This window comes from Ostrea edulis, chromosome 7 (assembly GCF_947568905.1).
Source record: "Ostrea edulis chromosome 7, xbOstEdul1.1, whole genome shotgun sequence".
NCBI classification, from domain to species: domain Eukaryota; kingdom Metazoa; phylum Mollusca; class Bivalvia; order Ostreida; family Ostreidae; genus Ostrea; species Ostrea edulis.
The window spans coordinates 6,808,569-6,831,836 of NC_079170.1; the positions used below are offsets into that span (position 1 = coordinate 6,808,569).

General features: G+C 33.6%; 2 protein-coding genes across 3 annotated transcripts; both read left to right on the plus strand.

The window, feature by feature from the left end:
- Positions 1-183: 183 nt before the first annotated feature.
- On the plus strand, positions 184-15,205 carry LOC125653931 (formylglycine-generating enzyme-like). Of its 2 annotated transcripts, XM_056143144.1 has the most exons (8): positions 184-579; positions 1,444-1,518; positions 4,475-4,557; positions 6,013-6,135; positions 6,610-6,724; positions 11,671-11,787; positions 14,006-14,065; positions 14,922-15,205. In XM_056143144.1, the coding sequence occupies exons 1-8, from the start codon at positions 184-186 to the stop codon at positions 15,087-15,089; spliced, it is 1,137 nt and encodes a 378-aa protein (XP_055999119.1). In that variant the 3' UTR covers positions 15,090-15,205. The 2 variants fall into 2 exon arrangements, with proteins under 2 accessions (XP_055999119.1, XP_055999120.1); XM_056143145.1 differs by lacking the exon at positions 1,444-1,518.
- Positions 15,206-18,665: 3,460 nt separating this feature from the next.
- LOC125653933 (uncharacterized) lies at positions 18,666-22,127 on the plus strand. The gene is made up of 4 exons (XM_048883616.2): positions 18,666-18,853; positions 19,154-19,223; positions 20,204-20,478; positions 20,872-22,127. Exons 1-4 carry the CDS (start codon positions 18,733-18,735, stop codon positions 21,228-21,230), a joined length of 825 nt encoding a protein of 274 aa, XP_048739573.2. The 5' UTR covers positions 18,666-18,732; the 3' UTR covers positions 21,231-22,127.
- The last annotated feature ends 1,141 nt before the right edge of the window (positions 22,128-23,268 follow it).

The following is a 23,268-nucleotide window of genomic DNA, read 5'->3' on the forward strand; positions in this document are numbered from 1 at the left end:
ATTAATATGGAAAGGATACATCATTGATGCGTGACCTATTTTAGACGTTGATGGTTAGATTATGGAACTTCACTTCAGTAACGGTCCAGTGAATTGAGTAAATATATATTAATTCAATTTACTAAATAGCTTTCGGCGTATTTAATCATTTCAATTTCGTGTATCGCAACTTAAAGACACAAGATGGAAAAATACATTGCTTGTATACTTCTACTTTCACTTTTCCTGCATACTTCTTGTCAAACATGTGACGAAGATTCTAGTCAGTGCGAGGGGGATTCCAAAAAATCAGGATGCGGATGCTCAGCAAGTCGAGATTCCTCAGAACACTCCAATGACGAACAACCAGGTGACAAGTCTGTCAAAGACATTTTTGACATATCTGATCTTTCAAGGACCAACGAGATGTTGTTCATAGAACGCGCTACATTCACCATGGGTACGAACGAGCCAGTGTTCCCCGTGGACGGGGAGGGGCCTGCCAGAAAAGTCACCGTGGATTCGTTTTACCTCGACAAACACGAAGTCAGTAACGCGGAGTTTCAGAGATTTGTGGAGGACACAAATTATGTGACAGAGGTATCAAATTGTTTTATGTTCATAAATAAAAATATCATTTGAAATCACCCCTAAAGAACTACAGACGTTTGTAACATTTATAACGCATCTCCAGAAACAGTTTCATTATAACCACGATAACTGCCATTAGCTTTTATTTTGTATACTGAAATTAACATAATGTGTGGTCATTACTATATAATATCAAAGTACTGTAGATCCCTTAGTAATTTTACGCCAGTACTTAAATATGGTGAAATACCTTGTATACATCAAATCGTGTGAACATGAATTCGCGTGTCGTCTGTCAATCAAGAGATTTTGCATGTATTTTAGCAACAGAAAATTAAAAACGAGTAATTTTATTTCGTAAGTGATGCGTCTCACGAATTTACACAATGATAAATTCCTCGTGTACATTTAGGAATCTACAGTATGTTTTACTTAAAAGGTTATTGACTGAAAATCGTAAATACGCCTGTCCAAGGTCAGTACGAGGTAAAGCCGACCAAGCTGGCAAGGTGCACTCTGCTTCTGTGCAATGATTGAAGGCATTTGAAATATAAGTGTCAGAGCTTCGGAGGACCAATGAGATCTAAGTATAGGAGTGCTTATATATATTGTGACATTAAATGTTGACATTTTTGGTCGTATAAAGGTGTCTAACAACGTAAACAGATGTCACAATCACCTGGTTATTTTTAAAAATGTAAGTAAATTGTGATGTCATGATTTAGTTAAAGTAGTCCCGGGGTATCTACAGAGCAACTTTTATGGCTCAACAGTATGGCCCAGGTATCCTCTATATAATCTATTGGGGAAAATATTAAAGCATGTTTTAAGTGTATGAAAGATGAATAATCAGTTGAACTTTTTTTTCTACAGGCAGAAAGTTTTGGAAATTCATTCTGCCTTGAGAATTATGTGAGTGAAGAAATTCTCAAAAATGTAACCCAGTCGGTAAGTAATTGAAAGCACTAACAAATCATAGATTTATATCCTATAAAAATCATAGAAACATTTTGTTTGCCCTAGCATGACAAATTGAAATGAATATCTCCATCTCGAAGGTTTTATCCACACTTTTTGACATTTCCTTATATTAATTTTTCCCTAAAATTTTCAGGCATTTGTGTCTTAATTTTCCTTGGTTTCTATAGAAACAACTGAATGCAAACTGAACTTTTTCAATACGACTTTCAAGCCTGCTGTGTAGTCATCATATTTGTGGGAGCTCAATTTTTGTAGATTTTGTGGGAACCCCTATCCCACAAATGGAGAAAACACAATGTACAAAATTTATGTGGTACACGTACAGAATTCAACCATTACAATTGTGAATCTGTTTACGGAATCTTGGCATCAGGCAATCAATGGAAATTGGCCCCAATGAATTTAAATTATTCTACAGTGTCCCTACATTAGATTACTATCATGGAAAGGATCTCTGACAATGAAATATTTCCAGGTTTTTTAATTATCTGATTTAATTGTTACAATAGTTTCGATTTGGCACAATAAAGAAGAATAAATTTCCACTGCACTGGGCTAATTCCATTTTGAGTGGAGATTTTACTGTGTGACCCGCAAAGCCAGAAAGACGCATAGAGGTCGATTTGTCATGTGTCTGTCTCTCTGTCCATCTCTCTGGCATCTTGTCTGTCTGTCTGTGTGTGTGTGACAAGTCCTACTCTTACTATAAAGCACCTGCAGGTGACACAAAGCTATGGTAAACTTTAACCCCATACATAAATTTATTAGGCTGTTTTCATCATGATATGAATAGAATATCATTTCTACAGGGAGACCAAGCTCCATAGAATATAAACAATGAATCCTTTTTTAGTACTGTGTGACACATAATATTGTTTTTTATTGTATGATTGAGTAATTCTTTTTTATTGGCTCAGATCCAACAAAATAGAACCTTATGTTCATCTGTACCTTCAAATAGCTGCAATAATGTAACCCTCTCCGATTTTTTTTTTTTTTTTGAATGTCAGAATAAAAACAATCGGATAGAGCTACATTATTGCAGCTCTATAACCTTCAAAGTGAATATAACACTCTGATTAATCCAACATTGGGCCAAAAGGAATTTGGAATTTCAAAATCTATACGATATTGATTTTAATTTTTTTGGTCACGCAATAAAATTCTGTCTCTCTTGACTATCTAGTACAAATTCATTGTAAAGAAAGAGTAACTTCTATCACAAACAAATTCATTGTAAAGAAAGAGTAACTTCTATCACAAACCAATTCATTGTAAAGAAAGAGTAACTTCTATCACAAACCAATTCATTGTAAAGAAAGAGTAACTTCTATCACAAACCAATTCATTGTAAAGAAAGAGTAACTTCTATCACAAACAAATTCATTGTAAAGAAAGAGTAACTTCTATCACAAACCAATTCATTGTAAAGAAAGAGTAACTTCTATCACAAACAAATTCATTGTAAAGAAAGAGTAGCTTCTATCACAAACAAATTCATTGTAAAGAAAGAGTAACTTCTATCACAAACAAATTCATTGTAAAGAAAGAGTAACTTCTATCACAAACCAATTCATTGTAAAGAAAGAGTAACTTCTATCACAAACAAATTCATTGTAAAGAAAGAGTAACTTCTATCACAAACCAATTCATTGTAAAGAAAGAGTAACTTCTATCACAAACCAATTCATTGTAAAGAAAGAGTAACTTCTATCACAAACCAATTCATTGTAAAGAAAGAGTAGCTTCTATCACAAACAAATTCATTGTAAAGAAAGAGTAACTTCTATCACAAACCGGAAAAACAACAAATTCATTGTAAAGAAAGAGTAACTTCTATCACAAACCGGAAAAACAAATTCATTGTAAAGAAAGAGTAACTTCTATCACAAACCGGAAAAACAAATTCATTGTAAAGAAAGAGTAACTTCTATCACAAACCGGAAAAACAAATTCATTGTAAAGAAAGAGTAACTTCTATCACAAACCGGAAAAATAAATTCATTGTAAAGAAAGAGTAACTTCTATCACAAACCGGAAAAACAACAAATTCATTGTAAAGAAAGAGTAACTTCTATCACAAACCGGAAAAACAAATTCATTGTAAAGAAAGAGTAACTTCTATCACAAACCGGAAAAACAAATTCATTGTAAAGAAAGAGTAACTTCTATCACAAACCGGAAAAACAAATTCATTGTAAAGAAAGAGTAACTTCTATCACAAACCGGAAAAATAAATTCATTGTAAAGAAAGAGTAACTTCTATCACAAACAAATTCATTGTAAAGAAAGAGTAGCTTCTATCACAAACAAATTCATTGTAAAGAAAGAGTAGCTTCTATCACAAACAAATTCATTGTAAAGAAAGAGTAGCTTCTATCACAAACAAATTCATTGTAAAGAAAGAGTAGCTTCTATCACAAACAAATTCATTGTAAAGAAAGAGTAGCTTCTATCACAAACCGGAAAAACAACTGTGGAATTATCGTAACATCAAAGATCCCCAAACAGGTATCATTGGGTGAGTTCTAGCAGCACAGGTTTCAATGTTTTAAATCATTTAATTAGTGATACAGTGTATGATAAACAGAAACTGGCGTATCTATAATGACTTTTGTCTAGGTCTTGCAGTGCACTAGAATGTCTATAAAAATGGCTGACCTGCTATCATTTCTAAGGCTCTAGTACTACAGTAGTCAGTTTTAATTATCTTGTTTATTCAGTCATACGATAAAACCATTAGTGGCATTTTCTTAGTACATAGTTAATCTTAAAGTGCACTATTAATCTCACACTCCAGGCCTCAGGTGCATGTTGTACTTCACAGGTAGGAAAAACATCACACTGACCTCACACTATCAATAATTGTATTGAATCTCAATTTAAACACTAGATAACACAAGATGTCCTTGGATTTGTCTAGGTTGCTGCTGCCCCCTGGTGGATCCCGGTTAATGGAGCGGATTGGCGACATCCCAATGGACCAGATACCTCCATTAAAGATATGTAAGTCTGCGATCAATATCTAGAGATATTATAATTATAGTCCTCTGTATGTGGATATCTAGAGATGTTATAATTATACTCCTTAGAAATCATCTGGATATCTAGAGATATTATAATTATAGTCCTCTGTATCTGGATATCTAGAGATATTATAATTATAGTCATCTGTATTATCTGGATATCTAGAGATATTATAATTATAGTCATCTGTATTATCTGGATATCTAGAGATATTATAATTATAGTCATCTGTATTATCTGGATATCTAGAGATATTATAATTATAGTCATCTGTATTATCTGGATATCTAGAGATATTATAATTATAGTCCTCTGTGTCATCAGGATATCTAGAGATATTATAATTATAGTCATCTGTATTATCTGGATATCTAGAGATATTATAATTATAGTCGTCTGTATTATCTGGATATCTAGAGATATTATAATTATAGTCGTCTGTATCATCTGGATATCTAGAGATATTATAATTATAGTCATCTGTATTATCTGGATATCTAGAGATATTATAATTATAGTCCTCTGTGTCATCTGGATATCTAGAGATATTATAATTACAGTCCTCTGTGTTATCAGGATATCTAGAGATATTATAATTATAGTCCTCTGTATCTGGATATCTAGAGATATTATAATTATAGTCCTCTGTATCTGGATATCTAGAGATATTATAATTATAGTCCTCTGTATCTGGATATCTAGAGATACTATAATTATCTACTCTGTGTCATCTGGATATCTAGAGATATTATAATTATAGTCGTCTGTATTATCTGGATATCTAGAGATATTATAATTATAGTCGTCTGTATTATCTGGATATTTAGAGATATTATAATTATAGTCGTCTGTATCATCAGGATATCTAGAGATATTATAATTATAGTCGTCTGTATTATCAGGATATCTAGAGATATTATAATTATAGTCGTCTGTATTATCTGGATATCTAGAGATATTATAATTATAGTCATCTGTATTATCTGGATATCTAGAGATATTATAATTATAGTCGTCTGTATCATCTGGATATCTAGAGATGTTATAATTATAGTCCTTTGTAATCCCCTGGATATCTAGAGATATTGGATCGAATATCGGAGGACATATTTTTTTTGGTTTGTCATCAACTTTGACATTATTCATAATTTTTGGACTATACAATATCTATGTAATATATAGTCTTTCATAGTGATGAATTGAAAGGTAAAGGTCAAAACTATGTGACTGATACAGGTCAAGGTCACTTGTCAAAATAGAGACATTTTCAGGGCAAACTGTAGAATTATGTAAACACATCTATTTATTACAAGCATTCCTATTTTTCAGAAAGCAAAACAGTGCTGTCTTTTGCATTGATCAAGTTTTCCTATGTGTAAAAAAAATCGAGACATCTTTCTTGAAAATAATGTGATTTGTTTGTCCTTTGTGTAGAATGGATCACCCTGTTGTCCATGTATCTTGGAATGATGCTGTCAAGTATTGTGAGTGGGCAGGCAAAAGACTGCCCACAGAGGCGGAGTTTGAGCGGACATGTAAAGGCAATCTCAAATCAAGGCAAGAACATCTTCTATTTCTGTGTGTGCAGTAAATACAATTGGATAACTCATTCAGAAGAATGTGTCTTAAAATTTCTATTTAGATGATGTCATCTTTGTCCCAGTATTCTCTCTGTCTGGGATTAATGTAGTCATGCTTAGTTATAAACTCATGTAAAACGTAAAATCATAATGTGGAAGTGAGAATCATGGGTCTTTCAGATATCACCTTAAAAACAAAGGTCCCTAGGTACGGCAGGCTTTGGCACAATAAAGAACCCTCACTGCTACGACCCTGAGCGCTAAGCATATGTCTAAATTTGTAGTACTTCATCAGCAGCTGGTGACATTTCAATATGAGTGAAAAATTTCTTGATAGGATGTAAAAAAAAAAAAAAAATCATCCATTAATCATAATAAATTACAGGATCTTTCCCTAGGGGAACAATGTACGAACTTGATATCTAATCTGTCAAATCATAATGTGTTACAGGCTCTTTCCCTGGGGGAACAAGGAGGAACCTAAAGGGAAACATTGGATGAATATATGGCATGGAAAATTTCCCTCAGAAAACACAGCTAGTGATGGATATTACACTACAGCCCCAGTAAGATGTTCACTGTAAATTACTTATATTACACTACAGTAAGATGTTCACTGTAGATTACTTATATTACACTACAGTAAGATGTTCACTATAGATTACTTATATTACACTACAGTAAGATGTTCACTATAGATTGCTTATATTACACTACAGTAAGATGTTCACTATAGATTACTTATATTACACTACAGTAAGATGTTCACTATAGATTGCTTATATTACATTACAGTAAGATGTTCACTGTAGATTACTTATATTACACTACAGTAAGATCTTCATTATAGATTACTTATATTACATTACAGTAAGGTGTTCACTGTAGATTACTTATATTACATTACAGTAAGATGTTCACTGTAGATTACTTATTTTACACTACAGTAAGATGTTCATTCTATATTACTTATATTACATTACAGTAAGATGTTCACTGTAGATTACTTATATTATACTACAGTAAGATGTTCACTATAGATTACTTATATTACACTACAGTAAGATGTTCACTATAGATTACTTATATTACACTACAGTAAGATGTTCACTGTAGATTACTTATATTACATTACAGTAAGATCTTCATTATAGATTACTTATATTACATTACAGTAAGGTGTTCACTATAGATTACTTATATTACTCTACAGTAAGATGTTCACTATACATTACTTATATTACACTACAGTAAGATGTTCACTGTATATTACTTATATTACATTACAGTAAGATGTTCACTGTAGATTACTTATATTACACTACAGTAAGATGTTCACTATAGATTACTTATATTACACTACAGTAAGATGTTCACTATAGATTGCTTATATTACACTACAGTAAGATGTTCATTATAGATTACTTATATTACACTACAGTAAGATGTTCACTGTAGATTACTTATATTACACTACAGTAAGATGTTCACTGTAGATTACTTATATTACATTACAGTAAGATGTTCACTATAGATTACTTATATTACATTACAGTAAGATGTTCACTGTAGATTACTTATATTACATTACAGTAAGATGTTCACTATAGATTACTTATATTACATTACAGTAAGATGTTCACTGTAGATTACTTATATTACATTACAGTAAGATGTTCACTATAGATTACTTATATTACACTACAGTAAGATGTTCACTGTAGATTACTTATATTACACTACAGTAAGATGTTCACTGTATATTACTTATATTACATTACAGTAAGATGTTCACTATAGATTACTTATATTACACTACAGTAAGATGTTCACTATAGATTACTTATATTACATTACAGTAAGATGTTCACTGTATATTACTTATATTACACTACAGTAAGATGTTCACTATAGATTACTTATATTACACTACAGTAAGATGTTCACTGTAGATTACTTATATTACATTACAGTAAGATGTTCACTGTAGATTACTTATATTACATTACAGTAAGATGTTCACTGTAGATTACTTATATTACACTACAGTAAGATGTTCACTGTAGATTACTTATATTACAATACAGTAAGATGTTCACTGTAGATTACTTATATTACACTACAGTAAGATGTTCATTATAGATTACTTATATTACTCTACAGTAAAATGTTCACTGTAGATTACTTATATTACTCTACAGTAAGGTGTTCATTATAGATTACTTATATTACAATAAGATGTTCACTATAGATTACTTATATTACTCTACAGTAATATGTTCACTATAGATTACTTATATTACACTACAGTAAGATGTTCACTGTAGATTACTTATATTACACTACAGTAAGATGTTCACTATAGATTACTTATATTACACTACAGTAAGATGTTCACTATAGATTACTTATATTACACTACAGTAAGATGTTCACTATAGATTGCTTATATTACTCTACAGTAAAATGTTCACTGTAGATTACTTATATTACTCTACAGTAAGGTGTTCATTATAGATTACTTATATTACAATAAGATGTTCACTATAGATTACTTATATTACTCTACAGTAATATGTTCACTATAGATTACTTACATTACACTACAGTAAGATGTTCACTATAGATTACTTATATTACATTACAGTAAGATGTTCACTGTAGATTACTTATATTACACTACAGTAAGATGTTCACTATAGATTGCTTATATTACTCTACAGTAAAATGTTCACTGTAGATTACTTATATTACATTACAGTAAGATGTTCACTATAGATTACTTATATTACACTACAGTAAGATGTTCACTGTAGATTACTTATATTACATTACAGTAAGATGTTCACTGTAGATTACTTATATTACATTACAGTAAGATGTTCACTATAGATTGCTTATATTACACTACAGTAAGATGTTCACTGTATATTACTTATATTACACTACAGTAAGATGTTCACAATAGATTACTTATATTACACTACAGTAAGATGTTCACTGTAGATTACTTATATTACACTACAGTAAGATGTTCACTATAGATTACTTATATTACACTACAGTAAGATGTTCACTATAGATTACTTATATTACTCTACAGTAAAATGTTCACTGTAGATTACTTATATTACTCTACAGTAAGGTGTTCATTATAGATTACTTATATTACAATAAGATGTTCACTATAGATTACTTATATTACACTACAGTAAGATGTTCACTGTAGATTACTTATATTACACTACAGTAAGATGTTCACTGTAGATTACTTATATTACACTACAGTAAGATGTTCACTGTAGATTACTTATATTACACTACAGTAAGATGTTCACTGTAGATTACTTATATTACACTACAGTAAGATGTTCACTGTAGATTACTTATATTACACTACAGTAAGATGTTCACTGTAGATTACTTATATTACACTACAGTAAGATGTTCACTGTAGATTACTTATATTACACTACAGTAAGATGTTCACTGTAGATTACTTATATTACACTACAGTAAGATGTTCACTGTAGATTACTTACATTACACTACAGTAAGATGTTCACTGTAGATTACTTATATTACATTACAGTAAGATGTTCACTATAGATTACTTACATTACACTACAGTAAGATGTTCACTGTAGATTACTTATATTACATTACAGTAAGATGTTCACTATAGATTACTTATATTACATTACAGTAAGATGTTCACTATAGATTACTTACATTACACTACAGTAAGATGTTCACTATAGATTACTTATATTACACTACAGTAAGATGTTCACTATAGATTACTTATATTACACTACAGTAAGATGTTCACTATAGATTACTTATATTACACTACAGTAAGATGTTCACTGTAGATTACTTATATTACATTACAGTAAGATGTTCCCTATACATTACTTATATTACACTACAGTAAGATGTTCACTGTATATTACTTATATTACTCTACAGTAAAATGTTCACTATAGATTACTTATATTACACTACAGTAAGATGTTCACTATAGATTACTTATATTACATTACAGTAAGATGTTCACTATAGATTACTTATATTACATTACAGTAAGATGTTCACTATAGATTACTTATATTACATTACAGTAAAATGTTCACTATATATTACTTACATTACACTACAGTAAGATGTTCACTATAGATTACTTATATTACTCTACAGTAAGATGTTCACTGTATATTACTTATATTACACTACAGTAAGATGTTCACTATAGATTACTTATATTACATTACAGTAAGATGTTCACTATAGATTACTTACATTACACTACAGTAAGATGTTCACTGTATATTACTTATATTACATTACAGTAAGATGTTCACTGTAGATTACTTACATTACACTACAGTAAGATGTTCACTGTAGATTACTTATATTACATTACAGTAAGATGTTCACTGTAGATTACTTATATTACACTACAGTAAGATGTTCACTCTAGATTACTTATATTACACTACAGTAAGATGTTCACTATAGATTACTTATATTACACTACAGTAAGATGTTCACTGTAGATTACTTATATTACATTACAGTAAGATCTTCATTATAGATTACTTATATTACATTACAGTAAGATGTTCACTGTAGATTATTTATATTACATTACAGTAAGATGTTCACTATACATTACTTATATTACACTACAGTAAGATCTTCACTATAGATTACTTATATTACATTACAGTAAGATGTTCACTATACATTACTTATATTACACTACAGTAAGATGTTCACTATAGATTACTTATATTACACTACAGTAAGATGTTCACTGTAGATTACTTATATTACATTACAGTAAGATCTTCATTATAGATTACTTATATTACATTACAGTAAGATGTTCACTGTAGATTACTTATATTACATTACAGTAAGATGTTCACTATACATTACTTATATTACACTACAGTAAGATGTTCACTATAGATTACTTATATTACACTACAGTAAGATGTTCACTCTATATTACTTATATTACACTATAGTAAGAATTTCTTATAATACATGTATATGTAAATACCTGATATGGATAAATCAGCTGTCCACATCAATAGGCAAGTGCACAGATCTAGTGATATCAATTTTCAGTTGGTGATTAGTGATTTATAGATAAAAGTAAGACTTTTGAATTGGTGAGAAAGGCTGCTGATACTGGCAAATCAATGTCAATATCAAAAAGGGATCAATCAATCATATAATAAAGAATATACTGTGCTCAGTGTGATTACTAAATTAACTAAAGTAATTGTGATATGTAGCCATGTATAATGACATACTGTTACACAGTACTTATTCCATGTCTGCCTTTGTGGAAGTAATTTCTAAAGTTATCCTGCACAGAAATCGTTTTTCTTAGTTAACCATCGTGTAATAGAATTTATCTACATCTAATCAACTACAGAGGAAGCCTTACTCTTGTACTCGTAAGAGGTTGTCTAACTAATAAAAACTTTCCTTTCAGGTAACAGAATTTCCAGAACAAAACATATTGGGTGTGAAAAATATCATAGGTAATGTTTGGGAGTGGACACAAGATTGGTGGGAGACCAAGTTTACCCCAACACCCAAGAAAAACCCAGTGAGTGGAGATTATTTTTTCTTAGCACAAAATGTTTGTATGATATTTATGCTGGCCAGGTTTGGATTTCATGAAAAAATCTCAAACTTGAATTTGGGTTTTCTTATTCAGTAGTTGAACAGTCCAAATTTGAGTAAAATCTCGAACTAAGTCCAAGTTTTGATTTAAGTTTTGTTTGAGAAATCCAGGCCAGAAGAGCTAGTATTTTCTAGAATTCAGTTTGAGTGAGGCTTTGAGTTGTTGTTTATTTTCTAGAATTCAGTTTGAGTGAGGCTTTGAGTTGTTGTGTATTTTTTTTAGAATTCAGTTTGAGTGAGGCTTTGAGTTGTGTATTTTCTAGAATTCAGTTTGAGTGAGGCTTTGAGTTGTTGTGTGTATTTTCTAGAATTCAGTTTGAGTGAGGCTTTGAGGTGTTGTTGTATTTTCTAGAATTCAGTTTGAGTGAGGCTTTGAGTTGTTGTTGTATTTTCTAGAATTCAGTTTGAGTGAGGCTTTGAGTTGTTGTTGTATTTTCTAGAATTCAGTTTGAGTGAGGCTTTGAGTTGTTGTGTATTTTTCTAGAATTCAGTTTGAGTGAGGCTTTGAGTTGTTGTGTATTTTTCTAGAATTCAATTTGAGTGAGGCTTTGAGTTGTTGTGTATTTTTCTAGAATTCAGTTTGAGTGAGGCTTTGAGTTGTTGTGTATTTTTCTAGAATTCAATTTGAGTGAGGCTTTGAGTCGTTGTGTATTTTCTAGAATTCAGTTTGAGTGAGGCTTTGAGTTGTGTGTATTTTCTAGAATTCAGTTTGAGTGAGGCTTTGAGTTGTTGTGTGTATTTTTATACCCCCCGCAACAAGTTGTGGGGGGAGGGTATACTGGAATCGGGTTGTCCGTCCGTCCGTCTGAAGACGCAATGGTTTCCGGGCTCTAAAGCATTATCCTTTCCACCTACCATCACCATATCATATATATGGACTACCCATGGGATGAAGATGTTCCCTATCGATTTTGGGGTCAAAAGGTCAAAGGTCAAGCACACTGGACATCGAAGTAGCAATATGGTTTCCGGGCTCTAAAGCGTTATCCTTTCCAACTACAGTCACCATATCATACATATGGACTACCCATGGGATGAAGATGTTCCCTATTGATTTTGGGGTCAAAAGGTCAAAGGTCACGCGCACTGGACATCGAAGTAGCAATATGGTTTCCGGGCTCTAAAGCGTTATCCTTTCCACCTACAGTCACCATATCATACATATGGACTACCCATGGGATGAAGATGTTCCCTATCAATTTTGGGGTCAAAAGGTCAAAGGTCAAGCACACTGGACATCGAAATAGCAATATGGTTTCCGGGCTCTAAAGCGTTATCCTTTCCACCTACAGTCACCATATCATACATATGGACTACCCATGAGATGAAGATGTTCCCTATCGATTTTGGGGTCAAAAGGTCAAAGGTCACGCGCACTGGACATTGAAGTAGCAATATGGTTTGGTTTGTCATGCCATTTGTTTTTTACACTCAGAAAAAAGGTATATGTAGTTTATACCTATTACCAACATCCTTTGGGAGATTGGGGTAAGCGGGGGGTATTCTTAGTGAGCATTGCTCACAGTACCTCTTGTCTAAAATTCAGTTTGAGTGAGGCTTTGAGTTGTGTATTTTCTAGAATTCAGTTTGAGCGAGGCTTTGAGTTGTTGTATTTTCTAGAATTCAGTTTGAGTTAGGCTTTGAGTTGTTGTGTTTTTTCAAAAGATGCCGTATCAGTTACCCATAAAACTCTGTTAGTCATCACGTTACACAATTTTTCAAATCATCTTTTTTTTTCATTTCTGTTGAGCAAAATGAAAATTATGACTTAAGGACACTTGATAAAAACAAAAAAATGGATGCATGATTTGATGTATATGTATGTTTGGCGTAGTTTAATTGGTTGTAATTACATGTAGTACTAATATGAAATTCCTTAATTGACTTCGAAATTTTCCATGATGTTTAAAGTTGAAATATATTACCCCATACCATATACATGTAACTCTATACAAATTTTCCCCTCTGTTTTTGACTTCATTGAAAAATCATGGGAATAAATTATATTCCATATGGTAAATTGTATTAATTCTACTAATTAATAAAAACATAAATTTGGTTTTTATTTTCATCATTTTTGAAAAAAGTTTGTTTGTAGTAAGTGTGTCATTAAATAACTTGTTTTCTGTTTGTTCTTTCAGAAAGGTCCAAGGTTTGGAACAGATAGAGTTAAAAAAGGGGGATCCTTTATGTGCCATAAAGTAAGTTTTTATTTCTAAGACTGCAAGATACCAATGAAAGGGGTTCACAGTTCTCCCAAGCGATTGTTGACGTTTATTTTTTATTTCATCATGATTTCTCTCAGAAAATATTCTAAAATCTAGATGCAATGATACGATTAGGAAAGTCTTGTGACATTACAAACATCGAAATAAACCAATCACTATTCAAACGACAGATCATTGTTTAGTTGTGAAGTTACAAATACATAGTGCGCTATCAAAACATCACATTTAAGAAATGAACAGACTTTTGAACTGTTCATGGTCAATATGAACAGATTTGGATTTGAGGCAAATTATGTGCATCGCGCTTAAGGTGAGCGAGATAAATTATATAACATTATAATTATACATATATGTCTCTGCTTAAGGTGAGCAGAGATAAATTACATGTATATAACATTATAATTATTCATGTATGTCTCTGCTTAAGGTAGGCAGACAACGTTTCATAGCGTCATAATTGACACGTAGTATTCGTTTGTACAGTGTAGAGGAAGGTTACATTATTAAGTCTATACCATTACCCTGAGGCATGCACACAGGAAGGTTACATTATTAAGTCTCTACCATTACCCTGATGCATGCACATTGCTTTGAAGATATAATAAATGTATACGTTGAAATACTATCATAAAAGGGGAATAGACAAGAGAATTGGTTTTTAGATATTTTAGCACATTTACTCTTCTCTCTGTAGAATTGGTTTTTAGATATTTTAGCACGTTTACTCTTCTCTCTGTAGAATTGGTTTTTAGATATTTTAGCACGTTTACTCTTCTCTCTGTAGAATTGGTTTTTAGATATTTTAGCACGTTTACTATTCTCTCTGTAGAATTACTGCTACCGCTATAGATGTGATGCTCGGAGTCAGAACACCCCCGACAGCTCCGCAGTAAATCTGGGCTTCCGCTGTGCCAGTGATAAGCTGCCGCCATATTTAGAAGACGTCACGGAAGAAATTTTATTAAAAGAAGAGAACATAATAAAAGAAGAACTTTAATGAAGTGCAATTATAAATATTAACAAATTACTGCCTAGATATACTCATTACTGTACATGTCTCTCTTTTGTACTTTTATTGATATTTCAAAATAAAAATGAGAGTACACATGTTAAGCTCATGTTGTCATATCATTCTTTATTCAATATAAACTTATATTAGATTCGTTATTGACTATCTGCAGAAAATTTGTGGGGTCTCTGCTAGAAGGCGAGATGAAGCCTTGTCTTCTATAGACTTTAACAACCCCACAAATTTCAGTAGACAGTCAGTAACAAACCTAATAAGTGGTTTATTTTGTCGAGGACGAATTTGTTCAACAGATATGTATAAAAAAGATGTTCTGGACGTCATGTTGACGTCTATATTGTGCTATTTCTCGTATAATTTAGATTTATACCAATTGTTAGGTCGTTCTTTACACACTGATTTTGACTACGGATTACTCCGTTTACCTGATCAAGATGGCGGGTGTGACCTTTCAACAAGGGGTGCTCACTCGTAAGCATCTGATCCCACCTCTGGTATATCCAGGGCTCCGTGTTTACCCAAATTACCCAGCTCTTAATTTTATATTCCATAAAAGATTTAGGAGATTGATGACCGTTCGTTACCGTCACATTTTCATTTACATGACGCGTTTTATACAACGACAGAATGTCATTCTAGTCCGAGACAAAACCACGTGATTTAGACCCTGCTTTTAGAACATATTGCTTGCGGTATTCCACACTCCTACACCACGCCCACCAGTTCAGTCTGAACTGCATGTGTTTACTGTGCGACAGAGTTTATATTCTGACAAATGTACCCGTGTTGATCTTTCCTGTAAATCATATAAGATATCATAAACCAAATTAAAAGGCCTTTACTAATACATGTCATTTTCGGTTACCATGGTATATTGCACATCCTCTCTCGTTCTCTGACAGGAGAACTGTAGGTATACCGTAGCATGTTTTTCGGATGGGTGTGTTGTATGTGATACGATTGATCGCCGTGCTGTGTTTCCTGTTTGTAGAATCCTGGATCCGCCACTGCTTATGACGAATCGGTTGATTCTTCAAAAGAGGTGGATTTTAAATTGATCAAAAGTCATTCTGATATTTAAATACAAATTTACAAGCATAATCCCACCACATTTAAATGTCTGTCAATATTTTAGTTTGACTAAGGGCTATAAGGATAAACAAAAAAAGAACAAACTTAGAGACCATTAGAGTACATTGCCTGTTGTCACTAGATGATTTCTGTAATTTTCTGAGCTCATACAGGTAAGGTTTTCTACGATATCTTATTTTACTACGAATAAGTGATTTACATGTGTACATTACTAAACACAGAACAAGTTACTAATGTACTATACAGGGACTTGTAAACACAGAACAAGTTACTAATGTACTATACAGGGACTTGTAAATACAGAACAAGTTACTAATGTACTATACAGGGACTTGTAAACACAGAACAAGTTACTAATGTACTATACAGGGACTTGTAAACACAGAACAAGTTACTAATGTACTATACAGGGACTTGTAAACACAGAACAAGTTACTAATGTACTATACAGGGACTTGTAAATACAGAACAAGTTACTAATGTACTATACAGGGACTTGTAAACACAGAACAAGTTACTAATGTACTATACAGGGACTTGTAAACACAGAACAAGTTACTAATGTACTATACAGGGACTTGTAAACACAGAACAAGTTACTAATGTACTATACAGGGACTTGTAAATACAGAACAAGTTACTAATGTACTATACAGGGACTTGTAAATACAGAACAAGTTACTAATGTACTATACAGGGACTTGTAAATACAGAACAAGTTACTAATGTACTATACAGGGACTTGTAAATACAGAACAAGTTACTAATGTACTATACAGGGACTTGTAAATACAGAACAAGTTACTAATGCACTATACAGGGACTTGTAAAAACCACGTGCATGTTACAGTAATTGTGATTGAAATATACTTAAGTCTATGAAATGGATAATCTATGAAATCACCGTACTACGTAAGAAATAAATGTAAGGATTAGATCATTCTTAAGATTTTATTATATAACTAGTCACAGAGGTCACTATCGTGTTTTGTGATGGTCAATTCCGTATTTATAAGTATTAACCAAAATAAAACCAGTTTTGTGTTGGCTTTATCATCTATATCTTTTACTAAGTTGTTCGTATTATGGGCATATAATTAGGGCAGTGTAGGGTGAAGCCGATTGCACGTAGACAGAAATTAACATCCCTCCATCCCTTCATTCTTCCGTTGTTTACCAGTGGCGGATCCAGCACCAGGCGTGTGTCTCCTTCCTCATAAAATATTATCCATATTGTTATAAAAATGATACAGGACTTATTTTGTCAGAAGCTCCAGGGGTTTTGCCCCCTGTGTCGCACCCATGGCCTCGTCCTGGGCCCATTTGGGGTTTTTAGACAGCCCCGACTCTCTACCTTTACCCCCTCCCCCTTCCCCTCACTTCGTAGGGATCGGATTCAGAGTAGGTCCTCAGTACCCTTGCTTGTCGTAAGAGGCGACTAAATGGGGCGGCCCTTCGGATGAGACCGCAAAAGGTGAGGTCCTGTGTCACAGCAGGTTCGGCACGATAAAGATCCCTCCCTGCTCAAAGACCGTAAGCGCTGGGCATAGGTCTAAATTTTGCAGCCCTTCACTGGCAGTGGTGGCGTCCCCTTACTAGAGAGAGGTACGTTAAACAATATACAACCAACCAACCCCCTTCAGTAATTTCTGGATTTGCCACTGTTTGGATATCATCTTTTCCTTACATTTATATTGTGTGAAAAGAACAGATTTATGTAGATTTTATGCTCCAAATAACTTTCTAGAGCTTCTCTGACGTAAGCATAAAATCCATATATAGATATTGAACTAGGAAATAACTCATATTGACGACGTTAGTGAACGTAAATAATCTGCCTATATATTTACATTGCTAACCTTCCTATAGTGTAAATCATTATCAACAAGATACAAGTATGTTTGTGAAACACAAATGCCCCCGATAATGGCCAATTTTAAAGATGGCCAATGTCACAAGGACAAATACCAGTAGTAAGATCTTGTAACAAGAAATGCTCATGTACAATATGAAAGCTCTAGCACTTGCTGTTCAAAAGTTATTAGCAAGGTTAAAGTTTTCAAGAGGTAGGTCAAACTCCAAAGTCAGGGTCAAAAATGTACCCACGGAAAGGTCTTGTCACAAGTAATACTTATGTAAAATACCAAAGCTCTAATACTTATTGTTCAAAAGTTATTAGCAAGGTTAAAGTTTTCAAAAAGTAGGTCAAGGTCACAGGGTAAAAAATGTTGGCACTCACGGAAAGGTTAAAGTTTGCAAGAGGTGGGTCAAACTCCAAAGTCAAGGTCACAGGGTAAAAAATGTTGGTACCCACGGAAAGGTCTTGTCGCAAGGAATACCCATGTGAAATATCAGAGCTCTAGCAATTACAGTTCAAAAGTTATTAACAAGGTTAAAGTTTCAGACAGAATTACAGAGTGACAGAAAGGAAAACAACAATATACCCTCCGATCTTCGATCTCGGGGGCATAAAAACATGTTCATTCAATTTTATATTAGACAGTTATGAAGTATAAATCTGATGTGTGAATTGACATGCTGTGAATTTCTTTGCTTACAAATTTCAGTCAGAAGTATGGCGTCATTTGCTATGCCGGGCAGTCTTCAAGTGTTGTTGATGCTTCTGGTTGCAATAAGTACATGTGAGTTGCCTCTGCATTTAGATAAATACGACAATAGATCTATACATTTTTTATTATGATTGTTGTCACTGTCATCATAATCATTTTTTTTTAAATCTTAAACCACTGAACTGTTTAAAGATTGAATTAATCGCTACATTTTATTTACTTTTCATCGCGATATGTTTTTGAATTACTTAAAAGATCTTCAGGTATACCTAATTTCATATCATGCAGTAGCTTAAAGAAGCTTATCAACATCACAAAAAGGATTATTTTCATCAATTATGAATTATCAACATGACATTGTATATTTCACAGTTGATGAATTAGAGGCCAGACGAAGCTTTAGGTCCAGATATCGCGGCGGTAGCTATCAGAGCGCTGGTTGGTGAGTATATTCTGATGCCATCAAAGTTTGGCTTGTAGATATCCTCACACTAGAACAACCTCCGTCATTGGATAAAACGCATCACGTGATTTCCGGCAACATTTCTTCAGACGGCAAGTAGCAAATTGGCGTCCGGGGCGTCTTTTGAATTGTGTATATATTTACATATACAATGCCCTTGTAAAAACTGAACACTAATTCGGCTTGTCACTGTTTACAAAAATTTGCCGAGTTGTTAAAGTAAATATAGAACTTTAACAACCCTATAGATTTTTGTAAACAGTCAGCAATGAACCTAGTAATAATATATTTAAATATTAAAACTGAACACATGTTGATATCAAGACCCAAAACATGTACATATGAAGACCCAATATTACGAGTAGATATCAAGCCCCAATTCTACATGTTGATATCACAACCCAATACATGTAGATATCAAGACCCAATACATGTAGATATCAAGACCCATTACATGTAGATATCAAGACCCATTACATGTAGATATCAAGACCCATTACATGTAGATATCAAGACCCAATACATGTAGATATCAAGACCCATTACATGTAGATATCAAGACCCAATACATGTAGATATCAAGACCCATTACATATAGATATCAAGACGCAATATATGTAGATGTTAAGCCACAATACATATAGATATCAGTACCCAATAATGTAGATATCAACACAATACATGTAGATATCAGGACACAATACATGAAGCTATCAAGACATAATCCATGTAGCTATCAAGACCCAATACGTATACCGGTAGATATCAAGACTCGTGGATATATCATGTATTTGTTACCTAATCCTATTCTGTGGAATTTTTATCCGGATTCAAATTTAGAAAGTGTTTGGAGAAGACTTCATTTTGTAGCAGAAGGATTTTAAAATCAGTAATTGAATCGAAGAATCTGCATGATTGTACTTCTACTTCATCTAAGGTATTTTGTATATTTGTACTAGGGACCAGACGGAGGCCATTATTTCAGTCAGCGTCTTCTTGGGTTTTATACTATTGGTCGTTGTGGTCACTATCCTGAGGGCTCGATGTTGTCCAGACTGCTCCCTCAGGGAAAGTGTGAGTGGCTGTATAGACAACTGTAAATGTCGTGAAAAGAGAGTGGACCACGTGATATTCGCAACAAATGTAAAACTGAAGGAGAAACCAAAGATCACGAGACCCCCTGTGAAGAGACACGTGTCTGAACTGAGGCTCGAGATACAAACCCCCAAACAAGGTAAGGACAGAAACACTGATAAAACAAAGTAAGGACACAGACACAGAAACGTACTCCCCCAAGACACCTGATCCCACCTCTGGTATATCCAGGGGTCCGTGTTTGCCCAACTCTCTGTTTTGTATTCCTTATAGGAGTTATGAGATTGATCACTGTTCGTTATCTTCACCTTTCACAGATATATTTACTACTATTGATTACTACTATTTTATTTTTATTTTCTGTCACTCATTGATATACCTTCTGATTTATTTATTCATAAGCATTCCATTCTGAGAAATTGCACCTTCCGAAAACAAAAGTAAAATATAAAAAATGTAGAGAAAAACATGAATAGTTTGTTTTTCCTTCTATAACGTACATGTGTACATATACAATCTTTTTTTCTTTTAGTGCTGGAGAAAAGAGACTCCAAGACATTAGAAAAGAAAATGTCTCTGTATGAGTCCAATCCAATGCACTATCGTGCCTTCATGGAGCCACCTCCCGCGTATGAATACATCGATCCGAAGGAGACTGAAAAGGAAAAACAATCGCAATTTCTTCAAAAACGCCAGCGAATTCACCGAGTGGCATCAGAATTAAATGGCGACCATATCCAAAAAGCAAGAATTCAGGCACAGTCAGAAAACAGTAAAGCGTCACCACGAACAGCGCTGCACAGTAAAGACGACATGTTCACAACACCAGGCGGAAGTAGACGAGTACTCCGAACTGAAAGTGCACCACGAATGAAGAAGGTAGCATATTGAAAGAGCATAATCAAATTCCACCTAAAAGCTTCTGTTTAAGGCAGAGAAAAGCAAAGACGTCTATATCTCTGATGGAAACGTGGTACACAACAAACTTCTACACAAAGTGCATATTCTTGTCGCCGTTCCCAGGCCTTCCTAAGTCCACATGTTTAAACAGTGGCGCGGATCTTTCCATTGATCACATGTTTAAACAGTGGCGCGGATCTTTCCATTGATCACATGTTTAAACAGTGGCGCGGATCTTTCCATTGATCACATGTTTAAACAGTGGCGCGGATCTTTCCATTGATCACATGTTTAAACAGTGGCGCGGATCTATTCATTTACCACTTGTTGTCCATGAACGTATTCTTTAGATCTATTCAATATTTTCACTTTTAGAAGCAGATCATTTGTTTGAACATGTTTTACTGTACAGGATCACAGACATAAACAAAATGTAAAATTATATATTATGTATTATAATACCAATAGGCAAAACTGTTACTTGTTTGACATTCGTGTCCAGCATTCACCTAATTGAATTTCGGAAGGTAGGGATTCAGAGAATGGCGCTTAGTCTCTAGAGATCTGTTTAGCATAAAAAAAATTTCTCTCTCTCTCTCTCTCTCTCTCTCTCTCTCTCTCTCTCTCTCTCTCTCTCTTCTTTTCTCTTTTCTCTGAGAAGTCGTTGATGGGTGGGGAGTGGGTAATCAAATAACAGTTAAATGTGGTGCTGAGTCCGTAAAATGATCATGTTCTCCAAACCTTTGTCCTATTTTGTATGCACATGTAGTGAGAATTAGCCAATGACATTTGTAGTGAATGCAAGAGGTAGTCTACGAGAATTCCTGAAGAATATAAAATAATTTGTCTTCACTATCTTCATTTCTTTGTTACAGCTAAAAGTTTTTATTTCATTTGAGGTTATTCTAGTGGGGGCTTGGCATCCTCTGATCGATTGCTTCCTTCCACTCTCATTCCTTTTGATAGTACCTAATGAAGAGATAACGGGAGATAATCATCATCATCACAAACCACGCCTTATTGTCTCCGTCATCGTCACAAACCACGCCTTATTATCTCCATCATCGTTACAAACCACGCCTTATTGTCTCCGTCATAGCCATGGCTATCACAAACCACGCCTTATTGTCTCCGTCATCGTCACAAACCACGCCTTATTATCTCCGTCATCGTCACAAACCACGCCTTATTGTCTCCGTCATAGCCATGGCTATCACAAACCACGCCTTATTGTCTCCGTCATAGCCATGGCTATCACAAACCACGCCTTATTGTCTCCGTCATAGCCAGGGATATCACAAACCATGCCTTATTGTCTCCGCCATAGCCACGGCTATCACAAACCACGCCTTGTTGTCTCCGTCATAGCCACGGCTATCACAAACCACGCCTTATTGTCTCCGTCATAGCCACGGCTATCACAAACCACGCCTCCGTCATAGCCATGGCTATCACAAACCACGCCTCCGTCATAGCCATGGCTATATGTTGAAGAAAGCCCTCGACTTTATGAATATCTATGTTAGTTTAAACTTTATTTCATTTGAATATGTCAGCATATATATACACAATAAATAATATGCACACAGGATTCGGAAACAAGTTGTAGCAACTTATATTAATCCATTTCCTTGAATTAACTTTGAATGGTAAATGTACATTTGCCCTTGTTGCATGACAAAGAAGTAAAGAAAAATGAAAGAAAAAACTTTAACAAGTAAATAAATAAACATTTGAATATATGTAATAACATAAGTTCATCAACATATTCACAATACAAATATACAGATGCATAACATACATGTTTATAACGGTCAGAAAAAAAGAATATACAATAACTTCCAAACAAGAAATTCCACCACTTTACAAATAGAAACGAAACTCGATAAGATTTAGTTACCAGAAAAGAAGTCTTGTAGAAATACAAAAACATGCATTATCTGATGTAATTGTTTTGTTAAAAAGGGAACAATTAAGTGAATTTTCATCGTAATGGACGTTAGATGTGCCAAGTTCACTGTTTATAAGA

Bases quoted from the DNA above. Each gene is read 5' to 3' on its own strand.
- LOC125653931 (XM_056143144.1), top strand. From the start codon at position 184: ATGGAAAAATACATTGCTTGTATACTTCTACTTTCACTTTTCCTGCAT. The intron at 4,558-6,012 runs GTAAGTCTGCGA...TCCTTTGTGTAG, and splicing joins GATACCTCCATTAAAGATAT to AATGGATCACCCTGTTGTCC. The intron at 14,066-14,921 runs GTAAGTTTTTAT...TTCTCTCTGTAG, and splicing joins GATCCTTTATGTGCCATAAA to AATTACTGCTACCGCTATAG.
- LOC125653933 (XM_048883616.2), top strand. From the start codon at position 18,733: ATGTGTGAATTGACATGCTGTGAATTTCTTTGCTTACAAATTTCAGTC. The intron at 18,854-19,153 runs GTGAGTTGCCTC...TATATTTCACAG, and splicing joins TCTGGTTGCAATAAGTACAT to TTGATGAATTAGAGGCCAGA. The intron at 20,479-20,871 runs GTAAGGACAGAA...TTTTTCTTTTAG, and splicing joins GATACAAACCCCCAAACAAG to TGCTGGAGAAAAGAGACTCC.